The sequence below is a fragment of the Seriola dumerili genome, unplaced genomic scaffold, assembly GCF_002260705.1.
Source record: "Seriola dumerili isolate Sdu_G_001 unplaced genomic scaffold, Sdu_1.0 BDQW01000590.1, whole genome shotgun sequence".
In the NCBI taxonomy this organism is placed as follows: Eukaryota; Metazoa; Chordata; class Actinopteri; order Carangiformes; family Carangidae; genus Seriola; species Seriola dumerili.
The window spans coordinates 23095-34322 of record NW_019174845.1 but is presented as its reverse complement, the minus strand read 5'-3'; the positions used below and the strand labels follow the sequence as shown (position 1 = coordinate 34322).

The window sequence follows — 11228 nt, the reverse complement described above, 5'->3', positions numbered from 1 at the left end:
AAATATCACATTTTCAGTGATATCAATAAAGAAGAGCAAGAGATCTTCTCATTGAAGAGGCAGGTTGCAGATGTCAGTCATTGTTTCACTATTTTTGCTTGAAAAAATGACTGAAATTATCAGTTTTTAAATAGTTGCGAATTATTTTGGTTAAAATGACTAATAATTTCAGACTATCTGAAACAATATAACTGACAAATGTCACAGATTTTTCACTACTGTTTATACTGTGATAGCTATTATTTTAACGTCCCTGGTAAAGGATTTAACTAAATAAGCCAATAACAAACCTATATGCGTGCTAACTAACAGTTTCTTGTTTATTCAAAAAATTTAGATGCATCAATATCGGGACGTAAAATTACACACACATCCAGGCAGCTTCATGTACCAGCTGTGAGCAGTTCAGATTTTTGCTCTGATAACATGTTGGCAGAGGTGGGTTTTGTATACACTGATACAGAGAATGTCACTGCAACTTCAACGCTAATGGGAAATAATTAAATAATATACAGACACATATGGTGAAGCCATTAATAAGACTGCATCTTTTGAGTTGCTGTGCATTCATAGATTGTAAGTCATTGACTTCTCCTTGGTAAACAGTAGCGTAAGCCTCTCCTTTGTCACAACTAATCAATGTCAGCTATAGAAGCTAATTGGGAGGCTTCTTAACCACAAATTTCAGCGCTGTCTCTTCGTCCAATTAATTAACCAAAGTTAGTTTATGACCATAGTGGTGACATGCTGTTGTTGACATGCGGCTGACACACCGCGCTGCTGAAAAGCCATTCAAATGTTTAACTGAAAGCACATGCTAAGCTAAGATAGCGTGGTGCTAACAGCTCAAAAGATACACTTTCGAATATAAATATGACTTCTGGTAGGACTTGATAAAAACACACGTTGCGTAGACATTTGCACTCTCTGGCAAATACTTTGAAAATAACCACTTAGACAAAGTATACGTTAGTTAAAATTTGTTGCTATCTGCCTACCTGACACTCATCTCCGATTCCGCCATCTTCGTTCCTGCCATGTGATTGGTTGTTGTGATATGTCGTCACTGCTGTCGTGGGAACCTTCTTCTTCTTGGGGCAGCTAGCACCCTTATTTTCTACTTTACCGCCATCCTCTGGGGTTATATGATTATACATTCATAAATTCTTCCCAAAAAATATAAAGAATCAGCGTCTGCCGTTTCCCCTAAGCCTATAATCCAGTGTAATCTTTACTTTTGTGTATGATAATGTCGTTGATTCATGTTTTTATACAGAACTAGCTATAATACAAATGATAAGGGTGTAGCTAAATAAAAAAAATAAAAAAAAAGGTAGATCGTCAGTATATGCTTTCTTAACGACATAATACCATGAAAATGTATACAACGTAAATAATAACAATAATAATATTAATAATAAATACATAAATAAATAAATCATGCTTTTAAGATGTATTTTTTACTTTCATACCACGTGACCCGGCTGTCAAATATGGCCCCGTCCTACTGGGTGTGAGAGGAGCGACAGCTGACAAGGGAAGAAATCTGTCATATCGCCGTATACTTTCGTCTAGATAACACCGCTCTTATGTGGTAAGTACGTGTGTCTTTGTCAGCCTGGGTTTTATTTACATTTTGTTCTCTGGGGCGTGAAGCTCGAGCCGTAGACTCAGCTGTGTTTCGCCGTTAGCTTGATGCTGTCCGAGGTTGCAGCATCCCTGGTGTGCAGAGGGACTAGATTCTCACCTGAGTGCGGCCCCATTGGACTGTAACAGCACAATGGATGTAACAAACGACCGGAGAAATTTTCTTCTCTTTTCACCGTATCGGTGAGATGTGTCGGCCATGTGTTAAACTCAGCTGATTCAGCCCAGCAGAAAGTCGGTGCAACCCTCCAACCCTCCAACCCCCCCATAGGGAACAAAAGGCTGCAGCTGATGTGCATTTCTCCTGGAGTCTCCTTCATGTGGTCAGAGAGAGTGTGTGTGTGTGTGTGTGTGTGTGTGTGTGTGTGTGTGTGTGTGTTTGTGTGTGTGTGGATTTCACACTGGCTGGGTGAATGTTCAGTGTGGCCATAGTTCATAACAGAAAGCAGATAAAGCATGACCAATGTTCACTGCTGGGATGAGCTAAGCTGACTCATGGACTTAAATACAGTACATCCTGTCCCACAACTTGATTCTGTAATTTAGACTTTGAGAATTGTGTATAAATAATTAAATGATTCTGTTTTATGCTGACTGACATTTTTCTCTGGAATCAAAACCTGACTGATTTCATTTTTTTGTATTTTCTCTAGACATCCTCAGCAAGTGAAAAGTGCCTGCCAAATGATGAAGTGTGCCAGAGAGAGGAACTGACAGAAGAAGGCCTTCATTGTTGCAGACCATCTGTTCAGATCAACCTCCCCTCCCTGCAAGCCCTCCACCTGCAGCCATGCAGATCAACCCAGTGCACGTGGAGTCCACTGTAGTTTTGGCTGTGGTGCTGTGTGTCCACATGGCAGTCTGGAACCAGCACTCCTGGTGCAGCATAGCCCTCGTCATCCAGGCTTTCTACGTACAGCACAAATGGGACCGTCTGCTCAGGTCAGGGGGTGCTGTGTTCCAGTTTCGTCCTGCAGCAAATAGTGGCATTGTCCCGGCCTCCATGGTGATGCCCTTGCTTGGTCTGGCACTGAGAGAGAAGTGCTCTGCCTCAGGGAATGTCTACTTTGAGCGCTTCTCCATGGTTATCACCATAACAGGCATGATGCTGGCTCTGTTTCTCTCTCTTATTGCGCTCGGCATCACAAGACCCGTGCCTACAAACACTTGTGTGATTGCAGGCATGGCCGGCAGTGCAATTCTCTACACAACAAAACAGACACTGACGGTGTCTGAGGTCATCGAGGTTTTAGAGGTACTTTTGATCTTCGTCTATCTCAGCCTGATTGTACTTTATCTGCTGCCACGCTGCTTCACACCTGGAGAGGCGCTCCTCATCGTCGGTGGAATCAGTTTCATCGTCAACCAGCTCATCAAGCGCTCCCTGAACCTGGCAGAGGTCAAAGGGGATCCAGTGAACTATTTCCTGCCGGTGGTAGTGGTGGGCTCACTGTTGCTGGGCGTTTTCTTCGCACTGCTTTTCTGTTTCATGGAGTCAGAGACCTGGGTGTCATCGCTCTTCTTTCACATGATGACAGCCGTTCTGGGTCTGGGAATCCTCATGCCGTGGCTCTCCCTGTTCATCGGCCGGCACCCCATCATGTGGTTGCTGGACTTTCTCACGTTAAATGATAGAAGACTCTGTCTGTTGGGATACTGGGTGTTTCTGGCTGTTGTGGCCACCTGTGTTGTGTTACACCAGAACTACCAGCGCCAGTCAGGGTCCAAGAAGCACCAGGCCTCGACTATTGTCAGGAAGTACTTCCATCTGATTGTAGTGGCCACATATGTCCCAGGGCTGATATATGATAGACAGCTGCTTCATGTGGCATCTGTGGGTTGCTTGGCAGTGTTCTTGTTCCTGGAGTACGTGCGTTACTTTCGGATCAGGCCGCTGGGTCAGCTGCTCAGGCAGCTGCTCACCCTGTTCCTGGATGAACGGGACTCTGGGCCTCTCATCCTGACCCACATCTACCTGCTGCTGGGCATGTCTCTGCCCATATGGCTATTCCCTGGGCCTTGCGCCCCTAAGGGCATACTTCCAGGTGCGGGTGGCCTGGTGCCTTATGCAGGTGTGCTGGCTGTGGGGGTTGGAGACACTGTTGCGTCTGTGTTTGGCAGCACCATGGGGGAGATCCGTTGGCCTGGCACCAAGAAAACCATGGAGGGGACTGCAACATCTGTGTTTGCTCAGATCATAGCTGTGGCCATGTTTCTCATCTTTGATGGGAGCATCAATCTGAACTCCACCTACTCGTGGATTGTTGGCTCCATCACCCTGGTGGCCATGTTGGAGGCCTACACCTCCCAAATAGACAACCTCTTTCTCCCTCTCTACCTCTTCATCCTGCTGTTGCTTTGAATGGACAGATGGCCCAAACAAAAACAGCTCCCTCCCCCGTCCTCAACCCTTTCTGGGGGAAGCAAGAATGTTGAATTTGAAAAAGAAATGTATAAGAAATACAAAAAATGTGACAATGTAAGTAATAAGTCCCTTTGATATCAGTGGACTCAAAAACGGGAGTCGTTTTTACTAGCACAAGAAAGAAATGGTAAAAAGCTGGGTAATTCTTACGTTAGCAAACCAATGTGGCACTAGTCCTCACTGTATTTGGCAGCAGACATGATGTTAGCATGACATGTAAGTCTGCTGTCTTCAGATCAAGAGTCATTTCAGTATCAGTTGCTTTGAGGAGTGAGACGATCATTTCAGAACAAGTTAGGAAGAAATGTGAGGAAGAGTTGCTAAATATTCTTTGGGCTAAGTGACAGCAGAGGTGTATGGTTTCTTGGCATGTCACCATCACGTCCCTGAGCTACTCAACAATAACAACCCCTGAATTATGCAAGACAAGATTCAGTTTAATAAATTGGAAAAATGTCCTTTTTAAACATGTATTGAATTCTGGACATTGCAGACGCTGCTAAAAGGCACATTTTGATCATCAAAGAGGAGGCTTTCCTATCTTGTCCCTTTCTTGCAGATGGATACACGCCTTTGTATTGCCTTTGAAGAACATTATTTAAAGTTAGCTTGTTGATATATCTTTTTCTTAATCGACTTTTTTTCTTTATTAAAATATTGTTTTGCCTCCCTGATGGCAATATGAGGACTTACTGCTGAAAACATTTGCCTTAAGAAGTATATTTTCTATCACACATAACCTACTATTGTAGATGCTATAGATTAAAGCATGGCAGCCCCTCTCAACTCTTCCTTATAAGGGCTGGTTTATACTTCGATATGGCAGAAACTCACTATGCTCCCGCATGACACAAATGTGAAATCAGTACTGTAACATGTACACAGGTATACTACAGTGTATTTTTGTTTGGTAAATTTACTTTGCTTAATCTTTCTGTGGTTTGATGGGACCCCCTTAGAGATAAACTTAATATATACATACATTTCCTTGTGATACTGAGCCTTCATACACTGCATATTTTTGGACTCTGTAGATATGCTTTGGGCCAAACTGATCAACACAGGCCCTTCCTTTTTAGCTACTTTTTTTAGCATTAATGAATCCAAATGATTATGTGATATTTGCTTTATAGAAATATCCTCAGATGTCATCAGGTTTGATCTCATCACTCTGAGATGAGGATGCTACAGTTCATCACCTGAAACTTGTTTAACTTGGGTTCATGTTCATCTGTAAAAGTTCTTTGGTGTTTTTTATGTTGTGATGACAGTTTATTAGCATGATCCGACTATGTATGTTGTTTTTGCCATCATCCTTACATTTTTCAAAATGTAATATTGCATGTTGAGTGCATCCGAGGAGAAAGATAAAATTGATTATGCCTCCAGTTTTTAGTCCATTTGTTCAACACTCATTTGAGGATTGAGAAGAGGAACCTGTGTGGCTGACTGAGTGATTGCCCTTCCACACCATCAACATTAACCCTTTGCTTTCTCAGTTTGATTAGAAAACTAACACAAGAAGTTTAGATGTTGTGGTTTATGATCATTCATACATAAAGTTGAGTTGTTTTTTATTTAAGTTGCATCTTAAAATCAACATACTTGACAATAGAGATGCTTAATGTTTTGTCTGCAAAAATAGGAATCTGCCATCTCATTTTGACAAAATGACCCTGAACAAGAAAAAGCTGGTTGGTGAAAATGTTGATGAGGAGACTCTGAATAAAAAAAGTAGATCTAAGTTGTTCAAAAAGTTAAGTGTTTCTTCAAATTAATTTCTCATTTAAAACATTGATACACTCTGAAAAAATGAGTTAGTAGCCATTAATCCACTTTTGACTTTTCACAGTTGAAGTGATTCTGGATCGGGTCACATGCTGGTATACATGTAGCTCAGAGAAACAGATGGTGTCATGTAAGATAAAAAACACGCCATTAGAAATTGCAGCAACTTGCTGTGGTTAAAAACAGTTCATGCATATTGGTGCTTCTTCAGTAAAAATAGAGGATCTTCTGTTTTTAATGCAGCCAAATCCCAAAGATATCCTTCATTTGGTGTAGAGAAGTGGGAAAGGGAGCTCTTCAGTGGGCTGCAACCTTTAAGAACCAAAGAGATGGAAACATCATAGATGGATTAAAGAATAGTTTCATCACTTTTAAGGTTTGTTTTCAAATAACAGTCAGATGTAAAAGGAAGACTTTTATTTCTTTTTTCAAAAATTATACAGTGTTACTTCGATGTCTCAGAACTTCATTTCATTCTTTCCCCTGTGTGCTGATTGTGACAACCCTCTGTTGGAAACAGTAAAAAAAAAAAAAACTGAACTAAAAGAAACAACAGAAATCCACACCAACTCTAATACACTCTCACCAGTTGTCAGGGCTCCAGCAGGTGTCCTGGGATTCCATGATGTGGAAGGTGTAGACGTGGCGAGAGTCTTCGGAGTTGTTTTCAGCGCTGCGATGCACCACCTGCCCGTGGATCAGGACTACGCCACCTGAACACAGACTCAGACCAGTTATCCACAATCTAAAAATACTCGGTAAATCATTTAAATTAATATAATTGATCAGAAAAGTTTTTGCAGATGAATTGTCTGTTGATTCATTAAAGGAATAGTTTGACATTGCAGGAAATATACTTATTTGCTTTCTTGCTGGGTGATACATGAGAAGATTGAGAGCAAAACTATTTGTTGGCTCAGCGCAGTGATTCCTACCTGTCACTGTGCCTGGCCAAGAAACAGATCCACACTCTCGGCAAGAAAGCAGTTCACAAAATGTCAAACTATTCCTTTAATCTGTGCAAACTATTCAATGCGCATTAAGCATATTATTTAGATACTTTGCCAAAATTGGCACAAACTTCCTGAATACATAATAAACGTGTGTGCGTCTCAACACCACTAGATGTTTTCATTTCATTTTTGTCATTTTCTAACTTAAATTTAAAAACAAGTGAATTACCTTTTTTAACTGGTGCAGCGATAAACTTCTCTTCATCATAGGCCTGCTCTTTTCCAATGAAGTCTGTCAGAGGATAGGTGCCTTTGGGGGTGCGCACCATACGCCGAGAAATACAACCTGAGAGGGGAAGAGGGAGAGGGATGTACCGCAGCAAAAAAAACATACATACAAAAACCGATTTCAAATACTAAATCGTACTGGATTATGGAGAGACACATAGCGGCTGCAGGATTGTTCCGAGTGTTTCAAACTGAGTAGAGTCGGTACTTTAGAAGCCACAAAGCAAGATTAGTTACAGTATATTGACAGCTTACTGTTGTGTGACCCTGGGATAAACCACAGGCAGCCGTTGTTGACGGTGGCATCTTCCAGGGCGATCCACATCCCCATCACTCTGCCCAGGGGCTCGGTGTACAGAAATGTGGCGTCTTGATGTGGTGTCACTGAGAAAAAGACAAGACTCTGCTACATATTCATAATATAAGGATATTTATGTAAAGCATGTTTTTGCATTCATCACATTGATGTTGATGACATCTTCTCATGAAATAAGCACTGGGTCAAGTTTGAATGTAAATACAATGGTATATAACTAGAAAATAAAGTAAAAGTTATGTATTTCTTCTTCATTTTCTTACCTTCCCCACCAATTCCTGGTTGCTGGAAATAATGGAGAATGCAAAATTATAGTTCAACCTAAACTACCAATGCAGCATAATCTAAGACTATACAGATTAGACATATAATACTTTACCTTAAAAATGTACATGCTTTGCAGTATCACAGGATTTGCAAGACCCAGCTTCTTAGCTATGCCCTAAGAGAACAACATTTGATACGAGTGTTGGTTATTGTGTGACTTAACATATATATATAGAGAGAGATATAGTTCAACAGCTCACTCACCTGAACTTTGGGTGAATGTGTAACCTTTTTGTACAACGGTTCATAGGCATGTAGTGCTAAATGAAGAAAACTGGGATTAGCTAGGTTCTTTTGGAAAGCCCTGTGCACATGTTGTTAGGAGAATTCAATTATAAATCTTACCATGACCGACTTTATTCAGTGACCGCTGTTTTGGTACGATGAATTCAGCTGCAAGCCAAGAAATACTTTACCAATCTCATTTGGCATTTTGCCATACAAAAAAAGAATGGACAGACAAGAAATCTGTTTATTGGATCTTACCTTTGTCGTCGAAAACTCCTTTCTCAAAGAAAAAGCGAATCTTATCTCCACTGGTGATGAAATAGTCAGCATTTCCCTGCAGGTCAAAAGGTTTACATCGGTCACCTGATCCGCCAGGGTATGATTACATTACAGAGGCCACACTCCACAGACACTGACTAGACTGTTGACATAGGAGTTTTCTATTAGCCTGAGCTGAAGGACACTTAGGGTTGAGGTAAATCAGTGGAGAGCTAATGAATTGTGAGGGAAATATGATATTCTGATGGAATGGGTGTGTTTTGCTCTTGTTTGGAGTTTATTGCATGATTTGGTGTTGAAATTAAGAGCAACATATTTCTGTCGTCTGAGCAACCAAGAAGGGTTAGGGTTTGTACAACACAGTGTTTGGGAAATGTTATGATTGTTCCAGTGGAAAAAATTAGACTTGGCCTATTGGATAACTGTTTGTTTTGGTGATTTACAACTTTGCCAAAAGGCACTGACCAATGACATAATAGAGGAGACCTTCCCTATATTATTCAGAGCACTTTGCACATTTGACTTGAGAACTTGTGTTTAAACTGTTTCTCTGTATGTACATAAAGCACTTTCACCTGTTAGGCTAAGACTTCTTTTCTTTGATAAGGTAGATAAATCAAGAGAGATTTTTCCATGACAGTATCCACACTACAGACATCGTGAGACTTTCTGCATCTACAGAACATAAATGGTAACATTACCTGCATCTTTAAGCGCAATGCGACGGCAAGCATGTGAAAGAAATATTGTTGAATAATCTGTGGACACTGTTAAAGATTTATCCCCTGCAGTGCAGTTCATTAGGTCACCTGTGTTTTGAGCTGCTCGTCATGATAAGTGGAGAAGGTGGTGCGGCAGTGCTCTGGGACATCCATCTGGTCCACAATCTCTGTCATCCTCTGCCTCAGTTCATCACACTCCTGAGAGGTCAGCAGCCCGTCCAGAACCACATATCCATCATCCACATACTATCAGGGGGGAAGGAAGTCAGTTTCACTGATTTAAAAGGCTGAAGAAACAACTATTCCTTTTTCATGTCTGTTTCCAACTTTTCTATACAAAGATACTCTGTTTTTCTCAATTTTTGTCAACTTAGGGGACGGTTTCTCAGCATTCAGCACAGAAAAATATAGAGTCTAAAATTTATCAACTCCAAACGAGACATGTGCCCTTAATGCAGATGTCATGCTTTACGCAGCAGAATAAATCCCCCTCATTGGCTACTTGTGACTGCTGTTGATGTTACGTAATGGGCCAGAAATGAGCACAAACACTTGTATGAATGTACACAATGAATAAAGCATTGCAGAAATGTGACACGACGATAAAAAGAGTAAGACTATACATAGTTATTAGAGCATTACAGACTTTGTTTGACTATTTGCATTAACAATATTTCACTTAGCATTTGCAATTAAAGTTAAAGCCTGTAGTGCAGGATACTGGCTTGCTACAGCTCACTGTGGTTTTGTTTGTAAATTAATGTAACGCTCACCGTTTGCACATCACGATCTGTCATAAAATCCATGGCGGTTAGCTCGGAAAGATACAGCTCGCGGGTTACTTTATGTGCATCCCATCCACGTAAAGACTACGTGACCTGTCTGAATCGATTAAAGTGTAACTGCACGGAGACCGTAATAGGATTTTGGACTTTAACTCTTTCGTTGCAAAACATTGAGCTACATTTGCAGTTCATGGTGGTGCCTTAGAATGACCTCTAGATGTCGCTCATGTCGTTGCTGTGACATGGAAATAAACACAATGACTTACAGCGCCATCTTGTGATCGGTCTGAGTAGTTGTATAAGCCAGAATGCATGGTGGCATGTAAGTAAATACACGAGGCACTTGTACTTTACTTGAATATTTCTATTTGTGTAGTGTATAGGGTGTATCCAGTAGAGACTAGTATAAAATTTAAGTAGCCCAAAAATGTAAGTGCAGTACTTGCACCACTGGTTGCAAGCATAGGTTGCAAGATAACTAAAAATCACATGATGATTAACAGGACAGGAAGTTAGGAAACACAAGATAATGTCTACTGTCAGGTATGATTTTTTCTTAAGAAGATTGTGGCATTAATAACATCTTTTTTTTCTTTTTTTTTATAAATCTTTTAAAATCTTTTTTATTAAAAAGAATGTAAATTTACTGTTCACTTGAATTTGTCAAACCCCATAGAAAGTATCAGCTAAACTCTCTAATACTTTGTACATGAAGACTAGAGTACAATATACGGTGGAGGGCCCAGAATTTCATCCTAAAACCATCCATTAGCTACTTAGCTGACGTAATAAAATATAGCCAAGGCTCTTTCAGTCCTACTAAAGAAAATAAATGTTTTATATAATCATGATTTATCATGGTAGGAATACAGGCTAATGTACTGTACTTAAGGGGAGACACTACAGGTGAATTATCTAATAACGTTATCACCATCACGACGTTTATATGCAAATGAGTCGTTAACCAATTAAAATGCGCAGATTTGTATACATTAGCCAAGGCACTGCAGGTGAGTAGGATAAAAAAAATTAATTAAAAGATATCACAACGGAACTTTAGCTCTTGATACATGCCGAATATATGTCAAAAAATAATTATCTGAGTATTTTTACATTTAAATCCATGTATTTTTTCTTCCAGTAAAACGGTCTAAAAAGTTTGACGTCACCGTCACGAGCGCCGTGCAGGAAGGGCTAGCTAGCGAATGTTTGCCGACGCTGTGTTTTTGTTTGCGTCGACTCCCGCAATCTTTTTTCCCTTTTTCTTGACCCGTGGTTAAGAAAAAAAAATGGCTGGAGTTTACACATTTTGAAGAAAGAGGTGTCTGCGCGAACTCGAGGATATGTGACCTGCATTTTTCACAGGACTCCGTCATCAATTTGGCAATGTACACTGCCGGAGTGGCTAGCTACCTGAAGCTGTCAGAAAACGTGGTCCCTTCATTGTACACTGTTGGCGTGTCTCCTCCT

General features: G+C 40.6%; 3 protein-coding genes across 4 annotated transcripts in view; 1 reads left to right on the top strand and 2 right to left on the bottom strand.

Moving 5' to 3' along the window:
• The window catches only part of nup188 (nucleoporin 188), a 16075-nt gene extending 15051 nt beyond the window's left edge, over positions 1-1024 (bottom strand). Inside the window, exon 1 of the mRNA XM_022764819.1 lies at positions 999-1024. Within this exon, the coding sequence (XP_022620540.1) occupies positions 999-1024 (26 nt within the window). The remainder of the gene's footprint in view (positions 1-998) is intronic.
• Positions 1025-1486: 462 nt separating this feature from the next.
• dolk (dolichol kinase) lies at positions 1487-5460 on the top strand. The gene is made up of 2 exons (XM_022764834.1): positions 1487-1594; positions 2301-5460. The coding sequence occupies exon 2, from the start codon at positions 2438-2440 to the stop codon at positions 4007-4009; it is 1572 nt and encodes a 523-aa protein (XP_022620555.1). The 5' UTR covers positions 1487-1594; positions 2301-2437; the 3' UTR covers positions 4010-5460.
• Positions 4159-9875, bottom strand: phyhd1 (phytanoyl-CoA dioxygenase domain containing 1). 2 transcript variants are annotated; one of them, XM_022764835.1, is made up of 12 exons: positions 9747-9875; positions 9061-9219; positions 8953-8958; positions 8231-8306; positions 8090-8137; positions 7949-8004; positions 7797-7859; positions 7681-7702; positions 7357-7485; positions 7043-7159; positions 6447-6573; positions 4159-6172 (listed from the first exon to the last, which is right to left on the bottom strand). In XM_022764835.1, the coding sequence occupies exons 1-12, from the start codon at positions 9777-9779 to the stop codon at positions 6124-6126; spliced, it is 885 nt and encodes a 294-aa protein (XP_022620556.1). In that variant the 5' UTR covers positions 9780-9875; the 3' UTR covers positions 4159-6123. The 2 variants fall into 2 exon arrangements, with proteins under 2 accessions (XP_022620556.1, XP_022620557.1); XM_022764836.1 differs by lacking the exon at positions 8953-8958.
• Positions 9876-11228: the final 1353 nt, after the last annotated feature.